This window comes from Chanodichthys erythropterus, chromosome 5 (genome assembly GCF_024489055.1).
Source record: "Chanodichthys erythropterus isolate Z2021 chromosome 5, ASM2448905v1, whole genome shotgun sequence".
NCBI classification, from domain to species: Eukaryota; Metazoa; Chordata; class Actinopteri; order Cypriniformes; family Xenocyprididae; genus Chanodichthys; species Chanodichthys erythropterus.
In genome coordinates, this window is record NC_090225.1 from 4,617,469 (window position 1) to 4,644,004 (window position 26,536).

The following is a 26,536-nucleotide window of genomic DNA, read 5'->3' on the forward strand; positions in this document are numbered from 1 at the left end:
TGACAAGAACCTCAAACAAGGTATTTACAATGGTGGAAGTTCAACAAAGAGCGCTTCCCAGCGCTATCAAATCTGGCACGTTTCATCTTTAGTATCCCCGCATCCAGTGCGCCTTCAGAGCGGGCCTTTAGTGTCTGTGGGCGCATCTTGGAAGAGAGACGCACGGGATTGGGACCGCAGTCGATCAGCAACATTCTCTTCCTCCACAGCAATATTGCAAAGTGATTCATTTGTTTAATTCATTCGTTAACGTTGTTTATTTTATGTTATTTATTAGTGTTTTTTGAGCACAGCCCCTCGTTGCCATTTGTTAATTAGGTCAAGAGGCGTGATGATGCCAGTGTTATTGAGCAGGCTGCCTAAGTTTCAATGTTTTTATTCTTATTTGTATTTTTCAAACAGAATACCTGCGACATTTGGCTAATAATTGTAAAACTGCTGTTTTTCATGTAGCCTAGTTTCATATTATGTATATTTGTTTTGCAAAGCAGTCTATTTTTATGTGCAAAGTTTTTGATAAAAACGAAATTATATTTGAATGTATTGTGTGTTTTGTCTTTTTTTTTTTTTTTTTTAAATGCAGGCCAGGGAAACGAAACAAACAACCCCATGAATCTCTTTAATAATATCAATACAAATACGTGTTTTTTTTCCTGCGGGACGGGAGAAGACACAAAATCAATGCATCTCTATTATTATGCGTGAATAAATTCTCAGAGTTTTGCGGGCGGGCGGGAGTGGACATACATATTGCGGGAGCGGGCGGGAGTGTAACACATACGTTGCGGGAGCGGGCGGTAATGGTCAGAAATTCGGCGGGCGCGGGCGGGAGCGGGACGAAGAAAACAGTCCCGCGCAGGGCTCTACTTCAGGCCACTCATGAAACTGATACATTTATTATTATTAATCAGAATAAACAAATATCCCTCCAAGTAATAAAGTTCATCAGTGTAAATGTAGCTGTTTTATGGTTGCCAGGAAACAATGCAACACACTGAATAAGCTCGTCTGATCAGATCCACCAGTTTAAATCAGTTAACCCTCTGAAATATGGTCATAAAATCTTAAAGATGATCATATAATAGGATTTTAGTCACTGATTCTGGTGGTGAGACAGAGAGCTTTATGATCACAGTCATTAATGAATGGTTTAAAAGACAATTAACATTCAGTAATATTATTGATTTGACTGCACTGATAGGATGAGAACAAACCCTCAATAACTGAAATGAGCTGAATAATGACACTATTGTCTTCTGTAGAGTGTAAACAAACATCAAAGAGTATCCAGGAGGAGATTATCATTGGTATCTGAGAACAGATTTATTCTCACATGTTCTTTATACACAATATCATTTCTATTCATTTTTTCTAGGGATGCACCGAATATTCGGCCACCGAAAATTCGGTGCATCCCATTCTGAAAAGTTGATAATTTTTCATCTTGATGCGCCTGGAAAACGCACTGCATGCGCGTCGCACCCACGTTGCTTCCATTATGAGCGAGTCTGCCACGTGACTACATTTGAAATAACTGACTTGCACGCGGAAAAGACGCAATGTGTGAAAGGCCCCACAGAACTTCTTAAAGCAAAGCTTCGCAAGCGTCTTTTGCTTTTCTATGAGCTCAACTGTTGCTGTGGGACTGCGGTGAAAGAAAGCCATGACTTTTCTCACGTGACCAACCAAGAGACTGACACAAGAAATGTTTAAACCTGCTTGCAAGATTCGATGTGTGCGCGAAACACTTACTGAACTAGAGAGCTGATTGAGACACACCCTTAATATCTCACTGCGGCATCCACGTTGCAGAGTAGGTCACGTCGGCAGCTCAACCAATAAGATTAGACTGCCGTCATATCGTAAAAGTATCGCCATCACTCTACGATGCATATCGTAACAATTTTGCATCGCGAAATATCGTACTGCGATATAACGTTACACCCCTAGTGAAATGGCCTTAAAGCGCTAGGAAATACATGTAAAATGCAGTTATAAACACTATGATCTGTGCACATGAACACAATGACTTAAGCTAAAATCTACCCTGTTATTTAAAAACACAACCAAACAACAAACGGTTTGTGTTACTCACCCACAACGTAAAGCTGCGCTGCCGTGTCTCTGATGTTGCAGGTGTTTCCTGCGATACAGGTGTACAGGCCCGTGTCATCAGTGGTGACATCACTAATGACCAGAGAGCCATTGGGCATCTTCTGAAACCTGAAGAGAGCAGACACATAATCAGCACATGTGAAGGATCATGCAGTATCTGGTGCAGTGAGACGGTGCAGTCAGACAAATGCAGTCACACACTGACCTGCTGGAGCTGCTGCTGCTGAGCAGTTTGTCTTTGAGCATCCATTGGACGTACGGCTGCGGGTCACCTGACGCCTGACAGTGAAACACAGCCGTGTGACCCTGATAGACTGTCGTCTGCTCCGGCTCCAGCTTAAACTCCACGTGAACTGACAACACACACAGACAGATGATCAAGAACTCATCAACCACAGCGTTCATAAAGCATTAAATCAGAACATAAGCACACACACACACACACACACAGACTCAGATCAGCGTATGTGTATCACCTCCTACAGTGAGATGTACGTGTGCTCGTATCTCTCCCTGAGCGCTGCTGGATGCCACACACGTGTAGTTTCCTCCATCGGAGCGGCTGACTGTACTGAAGTGAAGAACTCCGTTTGTCTGACTCGCGTGAGGCGGGAGATCAGCGCCGTCTGCAGAGAGACACACATGAGAATCACGAGCAGCAGACGCGTGTTCACGCTGACATCACAAAGTTGTTCAGTTTCAGTCAGCGCTGGTGATGTGACTATGCAAATGATCAGTGATGTGATGCAGCGACTACCAATGGGAAAGCAGACAGCAGAGAGATCATGTGGTCTATAATCTTGATATATTAGTGACCAGCAGCCATTTCAGTGTGAATGCAGTTGCTCTGTGAAATTTGACAAATAATTTTGCAGTGCCGCAAAGCGGGCAGAGATTAGCTACATAGGAAAAAACTGAAGGTCCACAGTGGACGAGATGCTCATTCTGGTGGTGTTGTATAACACGGCAGTTCAGTATTATAAAATGATAAATGCAAACCCGATTCCAAAAAAGTTGGGACACTGTACAAATTGTGAATAATAACAGAATGCAATGATGTGGAAGTTTCAAATTTCATTATTTTTTTTTTCAGAATACAACATAGATGACATATCAAATGTTTAAACTGAGAAAATGTATCATGTTAAGGGAAAAATAAGTTGATTTTAAATTTCATGGCATGAAACACATGAAAAAAAGTTGGGACAAGGCCATGTTTACCACTGTGTGGCATCCCCTCTTCTTTTTATAACAGTCTGTAAACGTCTGGGGACTGAAGAGACGAGTTGCTCAAGTTTAGGAATAGGAATGTTGTCCCATTCTTGTCTAATACAGGCTTCTAGTTGCTCAACTGTCTTAGGTCTTCTTTGTCACATCTTCCTCTTTATGATGCGCCAAATGTTTTCTATGGGTGAAAGATCTGGACTGCAGGCTGGCCATTTCAGTACCCGGATCCTTCTATGCAGCCATGATGTTGTAATTGATGCAGTATGTGGTCTGGCATTGTCATGTTGGAAAATGCAAGGTCTTCCCTGAAAGAAACGACGTCTGGATGGGAGCATATGTTGTTCTAGAACTTGGATATACCTTTCAGCATTGATGGTGCCTTTCCAGATGTGTAAGCTGCCCATGCCACACGCACTCATGCAACCCCATACCATCAGAGATGCAGGCTTCTGAACTGAGCGCTGATAACAACTTGGGTTGCCCTTGTCCTCTTTAGTCCGGATGACATGGCGTCCCAGTTTTCCAAAAAGAACTTCACATTTTGATTCGTCTGACCACAGAACCTCTGCCCATCTTGACTTCTGAGAGACACTGCCACTCTGAGAGGCTCTTTTTATACCCAATCATGTTGCCAATTGACCTAATAAGTTGCAAATTAGTCCTCCAGCTGTTCCTTATATGTACATTTAACTTTGCCGGCCTCTTATTGCTACCTGTCCCAACTTTTTTGGAATGTGTAGCTCTCATGAAATCCAAAATGAGCCAATATTTGGCATGACATTTCAAAATGTCTCACTTTCAACATTTGATATGTTATCTATATTCTATTGTGAATAAATTATACGTTTATGAGATTTGTAAATTATTGCATTCTGTTTTTATTCACAATTTGTACAGTGTCCCAACTTTTTTGGAATCGGGTTTGTAAAAAGAAGCTGTTTTAGTGGATATTTGGGGTTTGGTTGTTTGCCAGCTGGCAGAACAGCTTTCTTTGGCCTGTGAAATTGCTCACAGTTAGGGTTAGGGTTCGTCTCTGACCTGCTCTGCTCCAGTGTATTGTGGGCGTCTCTCGTCCTGTAGCGACACAGCTGATGCTGCTCTCTCTGTCCAGCTGCAGACACTGTGACGGCTGAGGGATGGGCGTGAACTTTAACTTCTCTGAGAGAGACATCAGACACACAAGTAAATCATCAACCTCTGTTCTTTTATTAAAACATCATCTAGTACTTGTTACGCTGTCGGTCTTCAGTGCAGCTGATTTACTGTCATTATATGGGTATATGCAATCCCTGAGTGACACACACAGAAGGTTCATCTCACCCAGTATGTGAATCCGGGCGTGTGCGGTGATGGAGCCGCCCTCCGTCACACATGTGCAGCTGTACATCTGACCATCATTCACCTCTGCGCTGTTGATCCTCAGAGTCCCGTTAGAGAAGAGCTTATAACGAGAGCCCTGCAGACAGAGAGAGAGTGAGAAACCTGACACTGAGACCAGTGATGAGACCATGATGACTGTGTTCACCTCCTCACTGATCGGGACGCTTTTGCGGTACCATGTGACCCGTGGTTCTGGTGTGCCCTGTGCATGACAGTGCAGATAACCCGGCTGACCTTCCTCAATGTGTGTGTCTTGCGGCTTCACAATCCATTCTGGAGAGGCTGTAACACACACACACACACACACACACACACACACACACACACACACACACACACACACACACACACACACACACACACACACACACACAAACAAACAAACAAACAAACAGGTGATATTAGTGAGGTTATCTCATAAACTTCTACTCAGTTTGCGTCTATAAATAAAACTGAGCTGTTTTTCCCTCCATATTTTCACTATATATGAGCCATAAAAGCCTGATGTAGCAAATATGATACAGAACATAAAACGAAAGAGGGTTTTCTGACTATTTTTGCAGATGTCAGGCTTCACAGGGTTAATATCTGTGAACTTGTTTGCTTAGTTAAAAATCCCAGATCTTCTACTTTCTGAGATATTAGACATTACGCCAAACAGACTGTGTCTTTTGTCAGATCAGTGTTTTACTCACTGGCTACAGTGACCACAAGCTCCTGCTGCTTCTGTCCTGCCTTGTTCCAGGCGACACACGTGTAGATGCCCGAGTCTGAGCTGTCTGTGGGGCTGAAGATCAGATCTCTGTCCTGCTGATGGACTCGACCCTCAGATGGCACACGAGCACCCGTGCGCTCCCACCACACCTCCGGCTCCGGCTGACCACGCGGCGGCTCACAGCTCACCCTCTCCCTGCTGTTGGCTGAGAACACCCGAAACATGCGCTCGCCCATGTCTTCAATCTCTACAGATAAAAACACACAGCACTAAATAAACACCTTATCTGAGGACAGTTTCATTCAGCTACAGTTACAGTGTGTGAGTGTGTGTATGTGTGTGTGAGAGAGAGAGAGAGAGTGTGTGTGTGAGTGTGTGTGTGTGAGACTGAATGTGTGAGTGTGAGAGAGAGCATGTGTCCGTTTTTGTGACATATCAGGAGACAAATGTGTATAATGACATGGGTATGACAGGTATTACAAGGAGAGGTTGACTTAGGAGGACATTACTCCATGTCCCCATATTTCAAAAGGCTTATAAATCATACAGAATGAGTTTTTGTGAGAAAGTAAAAGTCTGCACACTGTGATGGGTAGGTTTAGGTGTAGGGGTAGTGTAGGGGGAGAGAAAATACGGTTTGCACAGTATAAAAACCATTACGCCTATGGAATGTCCCCACAATTCACAAAAACAAACCTGTGTGTTGAGCGTGTGTGTGTGTGTGTGTGTGTGTGAGTGTGTGTTGAGCATGTGTGTGCGACTGAATGTGTGTCAGTGTGTGGGGGAGAATGAATGTGTGTGCGTGAGTGTGTGTATTGACTGTCTGTGTGTGTGTGTGTATAAGAGAGTGTGTGTTGAGCATGTGTGTGTGAGACTGAATGTGTGTGTGTGTGTGTGTGTGAGAGAGTGTGTTGAGCATGTGTGCGAGTGTGTGTTGAGAGCGTGTGTTGTGTGTGTCTTGAGCGTATGTGTTTGAGACTGAATGTGAGAGTGTGTTGAGTGTGTCTGTGTGCGTAAAAGACTGAATGTGTGTGAGTATGTGAGAGTGTGTGTTGAGCGTGTGTGTGTGCAAAACTGAATGTGTGTGAGTGTGTGTGTGTGATGAGCTTGTCTGTGTGTGCAAAACTGAATGTGCGTGTGTGTGTGTGGAGTGTGTGTTGTGTGTGTGTGAGAGAGAGAGAGAGAGAGAGAGAGAGAGAGAGAGAGAGAGAGAGAGAGTGTGTGTTGAGTATGTGTGTATGTGAGAGACTGAATATGTGTGTGTTGTCTCACCTGCAATCCTGAGTGCGGCGTCCACATGCACGTGTTTGTTCTCTCCATACTGAGCCACACATTTATACACACCTGTGCTGCGCTGCTTCACCTGACTGATGTGCAGTGTGCCATTAGCATACACCGTAACCCTGTCACACACACATACACACACACGCAGGTTAGTCACAGGTAAGAGTTGCTCTTAGGAGTAAAATCACTGTGCAGAATTGAGCAACATTAATTGTTAACTAGAATATAAACAATTCAGCCAAAAACAAATTGTTCATTAGTGTAACTGAAGCTGTTTACTGTTGCTGAGCAACATCACAACACACGATACAGAATGTGGGTCACGGGTGTGTTTTTATGGCTTCAAACGCGGCTCGTCCAGACAGAATCTGTTTGATCAAACATAATCTAACCTTCAGATTCACAGTCAAAACTGTGAGAGAAAAAAGTGGGTAAACCCCAAATCCTCTGTGTGTGTGGGTTTCTTCGGTACATTTACCGCTGAAGATTTCTTTCCATTTGTTCAGTTTCTATTAACACTTTTCAAGCTGACTAAGAGCTGAAAGCATGAGTCAAATGAGATCAGAATCAAACACATTTACAGTGAGTGACAGATAAAATAAGACACCTTGAATAGGATTCTGCTGAGATCTGCAGTGTTGAGATTAGTGCAGGATGTTATTAGCAGCATCAGAGAACCACATCACAAGCAGAACATCACTGATGAACGTGCAAAAACTTTCACTGGACTACCCATAATGCACCAGCCAAAGTCTCATGGCGTGATGGATCATTTATCAGTGGGTGGTCATACACTCTGACACGGTTTTAAGGCCCCGATACACGCGTGGAAAAGAAGTTTGAAATACTTTTTCAGCTAAATACTGTTACATTTAGATGAATATAAATACGTGTTGCACGGTTTCCTCTCAATAATAAAATAAACAAAAAAAAAGAGAAAACAGCAGTTCAGAAAGCATCTGATCATAGTGATGTGGATGTTTGCACCAGTTCTGTATATTCATGTATATTTCATGTATATTTATACAGCACTTTATTCAATAATGTAACAGTTCGTATGTACGGGACGAAGGAGGCGGGAACTGGCAAACGTTCAAACATAACTTTAATATAAAATACACAAAGATGAAAAACAGTGCCAGTGCCTCTTTCAATCAGAATTACAGCTTCAGTTTCTACTATAAAGCAACTTTTCAGTGTTCATGTTTTTACTTGCGTCTGACCTATAATGAACCGAAGAAAAGAACTAGAGAAGATTTTCTCGTCAAAGAAGGAGGAGCCTCAGAGCCACACCCACCTATTACATCATCACCACTAGTAGTTTAAAACTGTTTACCAGCAAGAGCGAACATTTCTGAAAAGTTTGCTTTGGCAAGCTGTTTCGAACTCCAAACAAACTTAGTTTTGACCTGATTTTGTTTGAAATGACATCACACCGGTTTGTTCTTGGATTTTTCTGGAAGCAAGGACTAACTAGTCTAATGTAAGAACTGAGTACTAAAGACCTGGGGGCGTATTACAGAAAGATTTTAACTTTAGAATCTTAAGATAGAATCTTAAGAATAAGATCGTATCTGTTTGGTAACCATGGCAATTTTAGTTAGGACCTCATTTAGGACAAAAGCTATTACAGAATGACATTTCTTAAGTGCATCATCTTATCTTAACTATGGATAAGAAACGGGTATTACAGAAGCATCCTAACTCGACAAAAATCCTAAAAGCTGTCTTAACTTTAGGACAACCCCACTGGTGTCCTAACTTCAAACCTATTTGAAATCCAATGGTAAAAATCACAGTATAAAAGACTTTTGAGAGTGGCGATACATTTATTAATCATACAAGACAAAGAGCTACGACGTTTAATGGTGGAGAGACTTTTGGAAAACACAGAGGATGTGCTGCAAAAAATTGCCGAATAAAACAGGCTTTAACGTTACCTTTTCAACTGAACTCTGCCGCACTGAAATTAAAAGCGAACCGTTGTTTCTCCATTTTGATTTTAGGTTTACCTCAGAAGCAGTTTGCGCTTCATTGGTTGCTTGGTAACAGACCTGACAGTTGATTACCGAACTCGATGGAGCGATTTAAGATTTCCTAACTACCGATATGATGAGATTTTGTAAGATAGGATAAGAATCCTAAATCAACTTTAGATTTGCTTCTGTAATACGAATTTGTGAAAAATACTCAATTAAGTTATCATATCTTAAGTTAAGACTTAAAGGAACACTCCACTTTTTTTTTAAAAGAGGCTCATTTTCCAACTCCACTAGAGTTAAACAGTTGAGTTTTACAGTTTTCGAATCCATTCAGCCGATCTCCGGTACTGGCGGTACCACTTTTAGCATAGCTTAGCATAGTGCAATGATATTACGCAGCGTCTCTCACAAACGTCTCCATGGTTGCAAGGCACGTTCCCTGTGCAAGCAGGGGCTCACGGGCGCTGCGTAATATCATTGCGCTGCTGCAGCCATGGAACGGCAGCAAAGTTCCTTGATTATTACGCCTGAATGAGAGTATAGTTCCTAGCCATGTCAGCCTAGAAAATCACAACTTTTTATTTTCCGTCGGTCTTAGTACACGATTTAACTACAGAAGAGTCAAGTATTAAATAGGAAAAATATCAAAACTCTTTGGTCATTTTTAAGCGCGATGCTAACGGTCTAATCAGATTCAATGAACTACGCTAAGCTAAGCTAAAAGTGATACCGCCAGAACCGGAGATCGGCTGAATGGATTCGAAAACGGTAAAACTCAACTGTTTAACTCTAGGGGAGTTGGAAAATGAGCCTATTTTCAAAAAAAGTGGAGTGTTCCTTTAAGATAGAAATTTTCTGTATTATGCCCCCTGAAGCTTGAGCGATGAAGCGTCTCACCGTGTTTTGTTGATGACAGGTTCTTCATCATGAAACCACTGGACCAGCGGCGGAGGCTTGGCTCTGAACTGACAGTGAAACACAGCTTCTTCATTACGCAGGACCACTTGATCCACTGGAGCCACAACCAAACGGGGAAGAGTCTTATCTGCACACACACACACAGAGAGAAAAGAGTTACGCTCTGATCTTATTAATATACAGTATGACGTAGATGGAGAGCGATACACACGTCTACACACTGCCTTCCATTATTATCAGCTACTAACAGCATCTGTCAGGTGTCACGTGACCTGTGACCTTTAGAACACCTGGAAAAGACCACATTCCATAGACGCTCATCCAATCTCATCCCAACCATCTCTCCGTTTGATCCCTGAGCTCCTGCAGGATGTGATTCTATAATCAACGTTTGCTTATTTACAGTAACATTTACAAACATGATCACATTATATAAAGCTGAGCAGCATTAGTTAACACATTCATGAATTCACGTTATACGTTCATCATCAATCAGTAAGTACATTAGGATAATCGAGTACTGATTTGTACAACATGATATAAATTGAGTTAATTATTTAATCAAGTGTTATCAATTTAATTTATCTTTGCATCCCTCATCAGGTTCTGTTGTCTGACAGAGATATTTAATTTGTTTACGATGAGTTTTGTGATAATGATGCGACTGTGCAGCCGTCAGTGTGACTCATTAAAACTTCATAATTGAATCTTCATCTATCATAGATGAAAGAATAAAATACACAACATGTGGTGCTGATCATTGTGACAAGCCTCTATCAATTCAAACGAAGGCAGAATAAAATCAAAACATACAACAGGCCACAGTCACATTCTGATGACAGACATCTATATCAGACAGACACGCTCATGTTAGTGTTTACTCTCACTGCCGCCCTCTATTCTTGTGCTAAATCTCCTTTATCCCTGTTCCTCTCGCTCTCTCCTTTCATTTGTAATTTTCATGCTCTAGCTGATCTCTTTATTCTTCAGCAGAGCTGTTATTCTGTCTGCAGGTGTGTGCGTGAGCAGCACAGGTGGCTGATGGGAAGGCTGGTCGGGGTGTTGGGTTACGCTTAATACATTTCATCTTTGCTTCGCACATGAGGTGACAAACATAACAAAACGCATGAAAACAGCTTCAGCCACACGCGATAAGCCATCTGAGAGGCCCACGTTTGGGCATCACTGGCACATTCAAGAATTCTAGGTAGACAGCACATCTTCTCACACACTTCAGAGATTCATCTATGAACTAAACATGCTTGCGCTGATACTCTAAAGCCGCGTGTCCACCAAAGCGTATTAGCCAGCTGAAAACACTAGACGCACTGCTGAAAGAGTGCTCGAGAGCATCGCAGCACTTTTTTTTTTTTTTCAGTTGAGACACTTTGTTGCTATGATACAGAATATCCGCAGCAACTTGCAACTGATTTCCCAGAAAATTTGTTTCAGACTAAAAATATTACTTGGTATGTATGCTCAGAGTCCAGCAATATTAATTTATCATCCATTTCGTTCCGTTCTCTGCTTGTTAATGTCGTTGTACAGCAAGAATGTTGGCAGTTGGTCAGTGTTGTATTTGTCCCGCCCAGGGTGCGATTTGTGAAAAAAAAATTTAAATTTAAATTTGTTAGAAACCACAGTGGAGCTATATGTGACCGTCAAGGAAACCAGGGACACAAGTCGGCAGCACAACTTTCGAGCAAAATGAGAAAGAAGCATTTTTTTTTCAAAATTGGTGATTTTTGTTTTTTTGCAGAATCTGTTAGTTGAGATCATGAAGAAGCCTTTCCATGTTTGAGATAGCAGTATTGGTATATTTAAAAGCGTACATTTTGAGGTTGAAATCGGCTTGTTTTTCTGAGATTTTAGCACGCAGTAGGGGCGTGTATTTCCATACTGGGAAGCGTCGCTACTTATTATGCAGCGCTCTGGCCGGCTCTAGCTGATATAAAAATTCAATGAAGAACCGTGGACGTTACACCGGAAATGTTTTGAAGTACTTCTTCGACAAGCCGGATGCTTGTGAACAAGCACTCACTGATTCTGAAGACGATCTGAGTGATGATGAAAGCGGCATTATAAGACATTACCTCTCTGGAGTCGGGTAACACGCCGGCGCATTTTGCAGGATTTTTTTCACATTGCAGCAAAACAGACATAAAATACTCCGTCATTTTTTGTCATAGAGACATAAGTAATATATGAATTGAAACTATAGAATGTCTTCTTTTATTTGTGTACACTCAGAGTAAAAACAAAATGTTGTGCTTTTTGAAAAATAAAGAAAACTAACATGATGCGTGATCTCTCATCTCCTTCTGAATGAACTCCAATCTGATAGTTCTCAGAAAATGAACTGTAACTTAGTGAATACTAATCACAAAAAAATTATACTTATGTCTGAAAAAACGTTGAAATGTCAAGTTTTAAATCGTGTAAGTCAAATCGAAAACAAACCTTCTGTGTTTATGTAATCTGTATGAAAAAAGAGCCATGTCAGACGCCCGTGATTCAGCTCATTATCCGCTAATGCGGCCACGCCCACGGAACCAGCGCTATTCAGACGCAAATTCTGAGTCAATGCATGCATTCATCGTCTCAGTCGTGTATTTATTGTCTTGAAAAGTGTTTTGAATAGGCATAGTTAGCGATCTCTGGCCTCTGTTAGTTCAGTTAGTATCCTTTATTATTAATAGTATGCGGTCCATGCAGCTTTACAGGGGGTAATGGCTTATCTAAATGAGATGTAAATGAGCCCTATTGTCACTCCCAGCAGGTGAGAACTGCAACTTTAGAGGCGTTTTTCTCCCTATAGAGCTTTCTTGAGTGCCTACCTTCAAATGGCCACAACTTCTCCAAATATTATCAGATTTCCATGTGTTACACATCGTTGGAAAGCTTGGAGACTACACTTTCAGAATTTGTGAATAACTCAAAATGCCCCAGAATCGACTTGTGTCCCTACTTTCTGTGACTGGTCACATATACTATTTTTGGCAGCTGTTACAGAAACATTTTTACAAAAAAAAAAAAAAAAAATCAGATTTAACCTTGAAAACATACAAGCAAGTAGCAAATAATAAAGAGGAGCAACGAAACATAAAAAGCAATAAACAAAGAGTGCTTTCAGTATTGGATTGTCTGAATGTTGTCTTTCTCTTCTGTCATTTAATTGTTACATTATGACAACAGGAGATCTATTAAGCTGCATTCATGCATGTATCTCTTTTGAAAAATAACAAGTAATGCTGTTTGTCCTGTCCATTTAATCCCTTAAGACAAAACTGGCTGTGTTTACATTACCTTTGTATCATAAAACCATTTTGAGACAAGTACATTAAACCACTTACACGGAGTCACACACAGCCGCATGTGCAAGCACTCTTCACAAACAAACTGCGCATCAGCATTTGAAATTGAAAGCAGCCTTCTGTTAATAAGTTTCATATATTAAATATATAAATTCAATGCATTCCAAATGACATGCCTTCGTAGAACATACCAACGGGCGAGACTGCGCACTGCAACATCAAACATGTCGTTGTAATTCACTTTAACATTTCCGAACTTTGTGAAAGTTTTTACGGAAGGTTTGAGTGGTGTATGTGTGTGAGGAATTGGAAGCAAGCAGAATAAGGGTGTTTCTAAAGCACACTCAGCGTCATCGCGCATCTGAATAAAAACTACACTCAGACTTGATTCTGAAATTCTCAAAATCGATCCAGAATCGTTGGAGAGAATCGCGATGCATCGATGGATCGATTTTTTTTCTCCCACCCTTAATATTTATAACATTCATTTTCATAGTTGTGCATGAAAATATATAGTTGCCTTTTAAATTTTAGGATGGGGGTCCACTGCACGGGGATGATCATATTTGGGGGTCTGTTTCATCTGAAAGACTGGAAACCCCTGATCTAATACAATCTACAAAATCAATTTAATTTAAAAGCTGCCAAATAAACAACCCAAGCTTCTGTCTGTTTAACCCTCTGGAGTCTGAGGCTGATTTGGGGCTTGGAGAAGTTTTGACATGCCCTGACATTTGTGCTTTTTTCAATTGTTCATAAACATATTAATAGAAAAAGTGTCATTACACTGTATTCAGCACAAACTAGGCTACAATAATATGCAAGGAACATGTATGTACATGTTTGTGTTTTTGAAGGAATAATGTTTATGTGTGGTTATTGGAAAAAAAAAAGTCACTGAAATTAGGCCAAAAAAAGTATATTAAATCTGTGTTCACAAGACTTCTGGTTATTGGGGGTTGTAAACTAGAGTTTTTGCTTCAGAATTATGTAAAAATTATGCTGACTACGCTTTCATATAAAAACAATAGAGAGATTTAAATTTTGTAAGACACTTTTTGTCAAGAAACACAGTATGCGTGGAGGTGTGAATCCGCATGAATAATGGGCCATTTACACCTGAGAAGACAAAAGAATCACATAATAATGACCTGAAATGACTTGCATATTAATGAGGCCTTTCAGTCAGGTAGGCTGTGAAAAAAACCCTCTGTAATAATGTCTCAGCTCATCATAAACAGCAATACTGTGAAATATTATTACAATTTAAAATAATTGTATTCTATTATATTCTTTAAAATATAATGTATTTCTGTGATGTCTGAACAATTATGTTACCTCTGTGGCATTTCATATAGGCTTTTAGCTTAAAAGCATGCACATTTGGAGAAATATTGATGGATTCTTATATATTTAAGTCAATTTTCTATACTGAGAAGTAATATATATTGTCATCACTATGAGTGCTGGATACTGTGTTTTTAATTCATACTTGCAGCCGGAGGGCGCTCTCTGTGCACATTTAGTCCACAAATTATTCTAATGAAGAAGAGGAAATTTCAGGAATGGTGTTTTTAATTCATAGTTGCAGCCGGAGGGCGCTCTCTGTACACATTTAGGCCACAAATTCATATAAAGAAGAAAACTAACTAGGAACTAACGGCATGTCTTCTAGAGATCGCTAACAATGGCTTTACCATCCAAATAAACACTTTTCAAGACAATAAATACACGACTGAGACGATGAATGCATGTATTGCCTCTGAATAGCGCTGGCTCCATGGGCGTGGCCGCATTAGTGGGTAATGAGCTGAATCACAGACTTCTGACATGGCTCTCTTTTCATACAGATTACATAAACACAGAATGTTTGTTTTCAAATTTGACTTGCACGATTTAAAACCTGACATTTCAACGTTTCTTTAGACGTAAGTGTCATTTTTTTTTGTCATTAGACCTAAAGGGAGTTAAAGCACGTAATCTTACCGATGATGTTGAGAGTGATGTTGTGGTTACTGCACACTTGTCCTGCTGCATTTCGAGCACAGCAGTAGTAAATCCCAGAATCCCCTGGGCTGAGGTCGTTCAACGTGAGGATTCGGTCCTTTCCGCCCAGCTGACCTCCATCTTTGAACCATTTACTGCTCGGCCTGCACGGGTCACAAACATCTTCATTTCAGCATTGTCACACACAGAATCCGTTCAAACGTCCATGCAGCAACTGCTCAGCATCACGTCTGTGATCTACCTCATTCACAGGTGTTCTTGAGCCATGTGATAAGTATAGTGTGAGGATCAGACATGTTTGACTCACCGTGGATGTCCATCAATGTGACACTGCAGCACGATTCGCTCAGCCTCCTCTAACTCCGCCTCTGAGGCGGGTTCATTCATAGTGACCGGCCCCCTCTCCAGCCCTGATGACACATTGACAACCATAAGAATGATCCGCTAAAAACAACATGCAATACAAACATGCAAAACCACGAAAGAGAAACAATTCATGTGATTGCGCTCTATAAGCCCTATTCAAATGGTGATGTAAGGCGACATTAATGGGTTAGTCTGTGATTTTATTGCCATCTGAATCCATAATGTATAGATAAATAAAACAAAATGGTACAAATAAAGTGCAGCACATGCAATGACTGTGGTAAGTTTAACCATTGAAAGGATACTATGACAAAGATATCCTTATTCAAACTGAATTTTCCCCATGAATATATGATTGACTTGAAGAATGAAAGCTGTATCATATGCATGCACATTATATATGCAATATCACGCTCATAGCCATGCGAAATGGCTCTATATTTATATCAGACAGTATGCAGTGTTAATTTTATGTGAAAAGATTGTTTCATCAATAAAATGAAACACTAATTTCATATAGTCTTTCAACAATTCAATTTTTTTTTAAGGGTTTTCCAGGACTTAAATTTCAAAAAGTTAAATTTAAGCACTTTAAGCACCTTGTACGAACCCTGTTTAAATGCCGCCTAAACAGAGAGAATGAGAACTGAGCTGATGCTTTTGCTTATGTGAAACAGAAAACATGCTGAACGTGTTTGAAAAGCTACAAAAGACTTAGGCAGGAAAATGTGTGAAATCAAACATGAAGGCAGGAACACTGATCATCTCGACAGGAATAATTACATTGCTGAGGGCGAGACGCAATCTGACACGCAAGAGAGAGAGAGACACACTCGATGGACAGAGAGAGACGCACCAATTCAGTTTGAGAAGCACTCAACAATGACAGAGAGATCAAATGAAATGTGACCTCGTTTCCAGAGGCTCCCTGTGACACACAGATTCCTTCACTGGATTTCATTCTCACATTTAATGTTGAAGGAGGCGTTGGCGGATGTCAACATCTCTCCTGTGGCACTGCTGGATGCCACACACTGGAAGTTGCCTGTGTCGGCATGTCGATCCACTGCCATGAACTTCAGGTTGCTGCCCTCCTGAAAGCGGCGGTCCGAGTCCTGCACACGCTGCCCGTCCTGAGTCCATGAGAACAGCACGTCCACTGGGTCGCTGACCTCACAGCGCAGGATGGCGCTGCGGCCGTGTAACGCATCCTGAGATTTGGGCTCTTTGGAGAACTGAAGTGATGACGCCTGGATGATGAAGACTGAGAGAAACACAGAAAACGAGTCAAACTACTGGAAGGTTAACGCTGCATGAAGAAACACACCACGTCAGATCAGATGAATTAATGTCTCCAACACAACACAAATCAAACAAAACAAAACATTCATGTCATCATTAGATATGAGTGAAGAACCTCGGAGCTGATCCTACAAACCCTCATCTCATCTCATCACATCAGCCCTGTCAGCAGTAATCACATCAACTCGGGGACACAGTGATGCATGCTGGGATACTGAGAGATTCTTTATATGCTTATGCTTACACATATTGATTTAGCACTTTAATCCAAAGCTACTTACAGAGGAAAAAAATCCCAAGCATTTCATCAGAGGCACAATATGCAAAGAACACAATGACAGGTTTAGAGGTTTAGTAAGAAATAAACCAGCTAGAGCAGAAGAGAAGTGCAGAGAAGACGAGAACAATTTATGAATATTTTTCCAATAAACAGGAGTTACACACTGCAGACTCTCGATTAATGTGCGTGAGATCTTGATGTGCAGCTACTGTCTGTATAAGGGTTCGTGGACGATTAAAATGTCTCCACGATCTGCTTCTGAAGAAATATGGTAGTATCGTGCTACAGTGCTTTCTATCAGTTGCAGTTCCAGCGCCTCCATCTCAGCATACTGTTCAACGTGACGTACATTCACATCACATTTTAACGCAGCGGTAGAGTAATATTCATGGGACACTTCAATCCACAAAAGTTCATTATTTCATGTGACTTGCCGGTTAAACTTGACATGCGTTTTTCAGAGCGCGTTCACCCGAAGCGCACAGGCACTAAAAGCCTGTCAAACAGCGCCTAATTAGCTACCTAGTTATCTTTAGAGTCTGATTGCTCTAATACTGTCAAATACGCACAAAGTTTACATAAACACAGTTGGTTATGTCTAAAGGGAAAGTAAACAATTGATAGAAAATTGGATGCGTGGCAGTATATTAGATATACGCGCAGGTCTTTAAAGTGACAGAGCAGCCTGATATTAACCATGCTGCCGCTTGTCCTTAAAGGGATAGTTCACCCAAAAATTAAACTTTTTGTCAATATTTACTCACTGTAATGTTGTTTCAAAACTGTATTAATTTCTTTCTTGTGCAGAACACAAAATAAAATATTTTGGAGATTGTGGGTTAACCAAACAGTTGCTGTTCTCTAGCAAATGTCTGGTTACATTCTTCAAAATAACTTTATTTTCAACAGAAGAAAGAAACTCATTAGAGTTTAAAACAACTTGACAGAGTATATCATGGCAGATTTTAGGGGGTGTTTATCCCTAACTATCCCTAAAGAGAAAATCATTCACTGCTCTTGATACATTAGCTTTATTAACAATCAATGTATAATTTATACAGTGAAGTCTAGTGTTATATTTTTATATTTGTTCATGTTATTGTTAAATATACCTACTGTAGCTGGAAAAAAAAAATCATTTTATTAATTTCATTTGTATAATGTGTAGTCTATGTTTTTCTTCCTTTTTTTAATAGCAAAGATAAAATTAATAACAAATAACAGATAAAAAAATAATGCCAAAGATTTTTATCTTCGCCACTTTGGCCTAAATGTCTGCCATTTTTAATTTTATTTTATATTTTGTTAATTTGTAAGGCTTTGTTTTTAAAATAGGGAAATTAGTTTGGCTGTAATGCTCAGTCACTTGCAAAATAGTAAAAACAACATGAAGAATCGTGATAAAAATGATATTTTTGCCATATCGCCCACCCCTAGCCACAATGCAATAATAATGCAAATCCGATGGTCTAAAATCGCTTGAATGTTCAAACTGGCAAGCCTTTAAACACATATAATTGACAAACTTTTGTGAGGATGCAAGCGAAAACGATCTCACATCGGGGATCGCGCGCTGTGTGTTGACTTGGTGTCTGAGTTCGCCTCTGTGTTGCTTCCATGCTGCTGACCGGATGGGTCTGAGTCACATGACTACACACGCGGTAGTATGTTTTTATGGGAAAAGTATTTACAGGAAATTATGTCAGTTAGAGGTTCTGAATTTCGGTTTCGATTACTTTCCGATTAATTATCCAGCCTTATGTTCTTCCTCAGTGTTTCTGTCTTGTTTTCCAGCACAAATATCTAAACATTCTCAAATCAAGATACATTTACTGGAGATGCAAAATGATTGAAGATATGAAGTCTTGTTTTCTGAAAAAGTGAACTTTATGCTGAAAAGAAGAACAAATATGTGCCAATGGAGTCAAAATTATTTTGCTTTCCCTTTGAATTAAGTTTACTGTTCTGATCCCACAGGCAGATATTTGTTCTTGTTTAACACAAAAACTCACTCAATTTTCATAATTTTTTCAGAAAGCAAGACTTAATATCTTCAGTTATTTTGCTTCTCCCGTAAATGCATCTCGATATAAGAATGTTTAGATATTTGTGCTGGAAAACAAGACAAAAATACTGAGGAAGAGCATCATTTTTGTCTGCAGGGTTAGTGCCTTTACGGTTCTGGGTTAGTTAAGCGCTTGTGTCTTCACTGACAAGCATGTCAGATCATGTGCAAAACAGAGTGTCTTACATGACATCGATAACAACACACATCAAGTGTCTGTATCGAATGTCAAAGACGTTTAATTTGTTGCATTTTTTCTTTGTAATCCCATGATGCTCTTGAAGTGGGCCACTAAAAGCTTCCATTCATTATTCACGCATGTGGACGCAAAAGCTTCAGGCGGAATCATGTGGAAAAGCTTCAGTCAGATTCAAACCATCCGTCTGTGTCTGAATATCACACTCAAATCGATACAGATACAGGACGACCTCTTCCACATTCATACCTGATATTTTTATGGAAATTTTGTGCAATTTTTGAAACTTCAAAGCATGAATGACCTGTAAAATACCATGAAATGACAAACATCAGAAGTGATCACAACAGAGAGACTTAATGCAACATATGTGTGTTCCTGAAGCTCAAACACTAGATCATGGGTTCAATTTGCAGGAGCTTATCAAGTGCAAACCTTCAATGCATTGCAAGTCACTTTGGATAAAAGCATCTGCCAAATGCATAAATGTAAATGCAAACACAGATAGCAGGTTAATGAGAAACAAATGGTTCCAGAAACATATTTACAAACCACAAAAACTGCACTGAACATTTTTAAAGCTGTATTCCACAGAAGAAATAAAGTCATTTAGGTTCAGAGTATCAAGTGGGTCAGTAAACCAACACAGAATGATAATTTTTGGCTGAACTGTCATTGACTTCATGGGAACAACCTATAACTGGTCAGCTGGTGAAGAGTAGCGATGAATTGCCTTGAATGAGTCTTCTGAGCATTTGTTAATTCATCTGAACTCAGGTCAAACATCGCAGCAGCTCGAAGCTCCAATCCCAAAGCTACAGTGATATAAAGGCCAATGAGCTCGACTCCTCTAAAGCAGAGCTGCTCGTTACACCTCTCAATCTGCACTCGCACTCCCACTACTCCAGCCAAACGCGTTGACATGACAACCAGCACCTCCATCTGCTTCCATTCTCTACAGGCCTTCTGCTATTATGAAAGGACAAATGGAAACAGAAATGTGAGCACTAACTCACTGAGTGATGCAAGTTCTTGCTGATCAGTGACATGGAGTCCAGCAAAAGGATTCTGGGATTCATCAGAGAGCAGCATAGTTATTATTGGTTATTATCAGTGCTGTTTGAGCTGCATGTGTTGAATGAACACCGGTAAACTGAAGCGCTTTGCTAGCGGGTTAATTAACTCAACCAAATGCATCCTATAGGAGATTGATAAGATATTTATACAAAATATTACAAATTATATCTGCACAACATGATGCGAATGCACAAGACCATACCATAGTACTGAGACTGCTCTCGTTAGAGTTACAAACGATCTACTCCTATCATCCGATCGTGGCTGTATTTCTCTATTAGTGTTATTAGATCTCAGTGCTGCTTTTGACACTATCGATCATAACATTCTTTTAAAAAGACTTGAAAACTATATTGGCATTAGTGGAATTGCTTTGGCATGGTTCAAATCATACTTATCTGACCGTTATCAGTCTGTGGTAGTTAATGAAGAGATGTCGTATCGATCACAGGTTAAATATGGGGTACCACAAGGCTCAGTATTAGGACCGTTGCTTTTCACTCTGTACATGCTGCCCTTAGGAGAGATAATTAGGAAGCATGGTGTTAGTTTTCACTGCTACGCTGACGATACTCAGCTCTATATTTCCTCGCGCCCTGACGAAACCTACAAATTCACAAAACTAACAGAATGCATAGCTGACATTAAAAACTGGATGACAAGAAATTTCTTATTATTAAATTCAGAAAAAACTGATTTCCTAATCTTTGGACCAAAAACTTCCTCACGAAAAAACCTTGAATACTCTCTAACACTTGACGGGTGCTCCATTAAACCTTCGTCCTCAGTTAGGAACCTGGGTGTGCTCTTTGATACCAATCTTTCATTTGAAAGTCATGTTTCTAGTATCTGTAAAACCGCCTTCTTCCATCTAAAAAATATATCTAAATTACGACATATGCTCTCAATGACAAATGCGGAACAGTTGGTTCATGCATTCATGACCTCAAGACTAGATTATTGTAACGCTCTACTGGGTGATTGTTCTGCTCGGCTTTTAAACAAATTACAGTTGGTTCAAAATGCGGCAGCTAGAGTTCTTACTAGAACCAGAAAGTATGACCATATTAGCCCAGTTCTGTCAACATTACATTGGCTCCCTATTAAACATCGTATAGATTTTAAAATCTTGCTACTTACTTATAAAGCTCTAAATGGTTTAGCTCCCCAGTACCTAAGTGAGCTCTTAATGCATTATAGTCCTTCACGTTTATTGCGATCTCAAAATTTAGGCCAGTTGATAATACCCAGAATATCAAAATCAACTGAAGGCGGCAGATCATTTTCCTATTTAGCACCTAAACTCTGGAACAATCTTCCTAGCATTGTTCGGGAAGCAGACACACTCTGTCAGTTTAAATCTAGACTAAAAACACATCTCTTTGCTCTTGCATACACATAACACATTATCAATACATTAACATTTTTCAAATCCGTTAAAGGATTGTTACGCTGCAATAATTAGGTCGGCCGGAACCGAGAACATTTCCTATAACACTAGATATACCTGTACATCAGAACAAGAATGGCATCTACGCTAATATCTGTCTCTCTGCTTATCCTGAGGTTTGCCGGGTGCTGGATCCAGGCCGTATCCAGGTCAGATGGAGAACCTGCGTCTGGACCTGACTACAACGTAGCCCAGGATCCCCGTATCCGCTTACATATATTTATATATAATCGATTTTTAATCTCTATAATAAAAATGTACAATTCAGATGTTGATCTCCATATACATTTACATATATATATATCTTCCAAGGGGTTTTTTCCCTCCTAGGACTTTTTTCCCAGTGCTAGCACGCTGGGTTTTTCTCCTAGGGGGTTTTTTCCACCCCTGGAAGTCAGCCGACATTGGCTTAATGTAGCACCATCTTGTATATGTTACATATTACCACGCTTGTTTGTACAATTTTAACTACTTCCCTTTTTTTCTGTGCTTCTAATATGTAAAGCTGCTTTGAAACAATTACCAATTGTAAAAGCGCTATATAAATAAATTTGACTTGACTTGACACAAGTGCTAATCTATTGTAGATGCACTCTTCCTGGAACAACGCACTAAAACAGTCTAGGGTTGAAACACAGCAACTAAAACCAATGAATTCACAATGTTTTATTACTATAGTGTTCTCTTTATAAGGTTATATAAAAAGACAGTCCCAATCATAGTTATTATTAGTCGTGCATTGCTGTTTGAGCTGCATACACAGAAGCTGAATATGATCACTGGCGTACTTCACTAGTGTGTTAATTCTTAACCAAATGCATCCTATATGTGATAAATCAGATATACATAGACCTACACAACCCCCCACCCCCCCCCCCCCACCCCACAATATTACAACTTACATTTGCACAAAACAAAAGGCTGAGAATGCACACACACTTATAGTCATGAAGATGTAACTAGCCTTAACGTAAAATTGTCAGAAATTTTAGCTGTCTGACTCTGAAATGGCGAATGGAAACATGCATTCGCAAGCAAAAGGCTAATAATATTACCTAGCGTTACGTGTCCGACGTTGTAGAGATCGATACATAAAACACATCAACATTCTGATACATCAACTTGTAGACGCGCCTGTTTGAGTGAGTGGAGGCCGGGCTCATTTGCATATTCATGTATTCACGTATACTAAATGAAGCAAGGGTGTAGTAGAGTTATAATCAAGCTATTTTAAAGGCATGAATTTTTTTTTTCACAGGAAAAAAAATTTGAAATGTCATTTTGGTGATCAAAGATGAGTTTTAAAGGTGCTAAAGAGGATGTTTTGTTTTATACATTTTTGCAATATTACTTGAAACTATCTTTACTAACTGATAAAAGACTATTTATTAGGTGCACTGAAAGGAATAATATTAATATACATCATCTGTGCACGAGGTAGGGCCTTAAAAACATCAGCCAATCGCGTAAACGATTGGCCCTCTGGCTTGTCAATCACTGCCATTACGTTCCTTGTGAGAGACGAGCGCGGCTGTGCGCTCCAGTAACTTTCCACACTCCACAGGCACCGCATGCAATGTTTTTGTCAGGAGACAGGAATAACAACTGCAGATTATGAGTTACCTGCGGTGAGTCCTACATAATGAATCCACGAACACGACACAGCGAATGCCGGCGGTAAACACTCGTGTTCCAATACTTGTGCATGAGTTTTGGGAGGCGTTCCCTCGAAATGAGCTGTGAAGGAGGGGGGTTGTTCTTCTGGTCTTTGGTTTTTCAGTCGACAAAAGATCCTCTGTAGCAAATTTAAGGGATAAAATTGGTTCTTAACGATATTTTAAAGGTGCCCTAGAATCAAAAATTGAATTTATATTGGCATAGTTAAATAACAAGAGTTCAGTACATGGAAAAGACATACATTGAGTTTCAAACCCCATTGCTTCCTCCTTCTTATATAAATCTCATTTGTTTAACACTAGAACTACCAAGGCAGTCATTTTGACCGTTTTAAAGATTTGCAATGTAATAACTTTGTTGAAATAAAACCCATATAACTACAGTTCCATGACTTTTCTTAAATTAATGTAAATTTTATTTTAACATTGTTATTTTATTAAAATTACAAAACACAAAAGAGTTCTGAGTATTTCTACCTTGAATGGCCATAGCGGTCAATTTGACTGCACATATTACAGGCGTTGTATCTCCTCAGCGCTTTTTCCCGCCGTTAAAGATGTGCGTAGCTGTTGCCTAGCAACCTTTCTCTGGCAGTTTTGTGTGCTTTTGCTAAGCTAAAACTTAGCTTTACCGTCAAAATGGCAACAAGAAAGAAAATGACTGTCACTGAGGTTTTATCCTTGCTTGAGAACATTGATGATGCAGAGTCTGATGGAGGAGCAGAATTTCAATTTTGTGTTATGATGTTTATTATCTGTCCTAACATAACAGAACTATTTATTCATTCTAGATTTCATTAGAGGCTGCATAAAATTGTTTCCGATTCGTGTGGTCCAAACATTTCCGATAATGCTAAAGCATTGTAAACTCCAAAAGTCAAAATGTATTGAATAAAGACAGATGTAATCATTTCCAAAATTCACAATATGTTTTTATCTAACGAAATATTCTGCTTCATTTTATATTTGTTGACATTTTGACTTTCAAAAACAACATTTTAACTGCGGTGAAAAACTTTGATCTCCAGCTTGCCGGATGCAAATTGCGGAAAGCAAATTGCGGCATGCACTTTTGTGGGAGGTCTAGTAGCTTTTACACAATAATATCACGAACATATTATATTATGTATGCTTAAATTACCCCACATTTTTTCATAAAACATGACCATAGAAGCTTTGAAGTAAATATAACATGACAAAAATGACATTCACTGCTGTCTGGTATGAACAGTCAAAATGACCGCTATTGGCAGTTCTAGTAGTTATAGAATTCCGGTAGTGCTAGTGTTAAAAGACTTCCGGAAAACATACAGATCTCAACATAACACCGACTGTTACGTAACAGTCGGGATCATTAATATGTATGACCCCAATATTTGCATATATGCCAGCCCACGTTCAAGGCATTAGACAAGGAAAGGCAGTATTAACGTCTGGATCTGTGCAAAGACAAGGTAAGCAAGCAAGAACAACAGCGAAAAATGACAGATGGAGCAACAATAACTGACACGATCCATGATATAATGATATTTTTAGTGATATTTGTAAATTGTCTTTCTAAATGTTTCATTAGCATGTTGCTTAATGTACTGTTAAATGTGGTTAAAGTTACCATCGTTTATTACTGTATTCACGGAGACAAGAGAGTCGTCGCTATTTTCATTTTTAAACGTGCAGTCTGTATAATTCATAAACAAAACTTAATTCTTTATAAATCTCTCCAACAGTGTAACATTAGCCGTTAGCCACAGAACACAGCCTCAAACTCATACAGAATCAAACGTAAACATCAAAATAAATACTTTACTCACATAATTCTAAGCATGCATACAGCATGCATGACGAACATCTTGTAAAGATCCATTTGAGGGTTATATTAGCTGTGAGAACTTTGTAAATGCACTGTAATATAGTCGAGAGCTCGTGTGGCAGGGAGCAGGCGATTTAAAGGGGCGGCGCGCTGTCAAAATCAGTGTATAGTTAATGATGCCCCAAAATAGGCAGTTAAAAAAAGTTAATTAAAAAAAATCTATGGGGTATTTTGAGCTGAAACTTCACAGACACATTCAGGAGACACCTTAGACTTATATTACATCTTGTGAAAAAGCATTCTTGGGCACCTTTAAAATAAAACTAAAAGCTGAATGCAATCAAACTTAATTTAAGACTTTTTAGGACTTTTTAAGTGGGGACCTTGTAGTAGCATTTCTCAAGTTGAAACATGTTTGTCTTCAGAAAACTCCAAACAAACATTGAGTTCTGTCATTAAGGGCGTGTTAGAACAACTTCATCCATTCACATCCGTCCGTCCGTCTCCACAAATCATGCATCTATTGTCACGTGTGGGATCCGTGACCAACTGTAATCACAACAGCAAGGTAAAAATGTGGTAAAATGCTGAGACGCCATTAAAAGCTTTTCAACCATTAAGAGCATTACAGTACATTTGTGCAAGACGTCGTTCCGGGCCGACCACCCAGAATCTCACATTACTGCCTCATTACCCATGACACATCTGGGACCCGGGGCCGTTGCGCTCTAAGAGATGTTGTGGCTGAACGCCAGCGGCCCTTCAGAGAAGATGCATAAAGACGCTATTGTTCCTTCTGTGTACTGTCATTCATGTGTTTATGAGGGCTCATCTCGCTTCTGTTCATAAGCTCCTCAGGATCACAAGTGTAAGATACCTGGATAAAAGCATAAACGCAGCATTAGAGGTCTATGGTGATGGATGGGAAACCAGTTCCACGTGACGTGAGCAAAAGTTTCTGCAAGTAAAAGACAGACTGACATTATTTCACTCTAATGCTAATTATATGTAGCAGCAAGTATTTTAGAATGAAAAGGAGTGTCTGAACTGTTAAACATCTTTTCCTGGCTTTTTATACAACCATCAAACATCCCAGTTAACCATTTCCTCTACTAAACAAAGACATGCAGATAACAGCGAGTTCTCCAAATTATAAAGTCTTTCAAGCTGCAAACACAATCATCATTATTCGTTCAACGCAAGCTTGTAGAAACAAAAACAATCCACAGGAGGGTTTCCAAAGGAGAAGCCAAGAGTGATTCAGAACGAATCCACAGTGAAGCTCATGAAGCTGACGTGAATCAAACACGGCTCTTCCTGACCGCAGTCGATAAGAGCTGCCGTTCATTTCCTATCTGATTAATTAACTGTG

At 39.8% G+C, this 26,536-nt stretch overlaps 1 protein-coding gene across 4 annotated transcripts in view; it reads right to left on the minus strand.

The window, feature by feature from the left end:
- ptk7b (protein tyrosine kinase 7b) overlaps window positions 1–26,536 on the minus strand; it is a 90,520-nt gene that overhangs the window by 16,448 nt on the left and 47,536 nt on the right. For 3 of the 4 annotated variants that reach the window (XM_067385705.1, XM_067385703.1, XM_067385706.1), the window contains exons 2-12: window positions 16,276–16,572; window positions 15,250–15,352; window positions 14,922–15,085; window positions 9,601–9,748; window positions 6,710–6,840; window positions 5,418–5,684; window positions 4,663–5,004; window positions 4,381–4,500; window positions 2,592–2,741; window positions 2,321–2,468; window positions 2,096–2,223 (exon numbers count right to left, since the gene is read on the minus strand). In XM_067385705.1, coding sequence (XP_067241806.1) covers window positions 2,096–2,223; window positions 2,321–2,468; window positions 2,592–2,741; window positions 4,381–4,500; window positions 4,663–5,004; window positions 5,418–5,684; window positions 6,710–6,840; window positions 9,601–9,748; window positions 14,922–15,085; window positions 15,250–15,352; window positions 16,276–16,572 — 1,998 coding nt within the window. The remainder of the gene's footprint in view (window positions 1–2,095; window positions 2,224–2,320; window positions 2,469–2,591; window positions 2,742–4,380; window positions 4,501–4,662; window positions 5,005–5,417; window positions 5,685–6,709; window positions 6,841–9,600; window positions 9,749–14,921; window positions 15,086–15,249; window positions 15,353–16,275; window positions 16,573–26,536) is intronic. The other variant, XM_067385704.1, reaches the window with a different exon arrangement.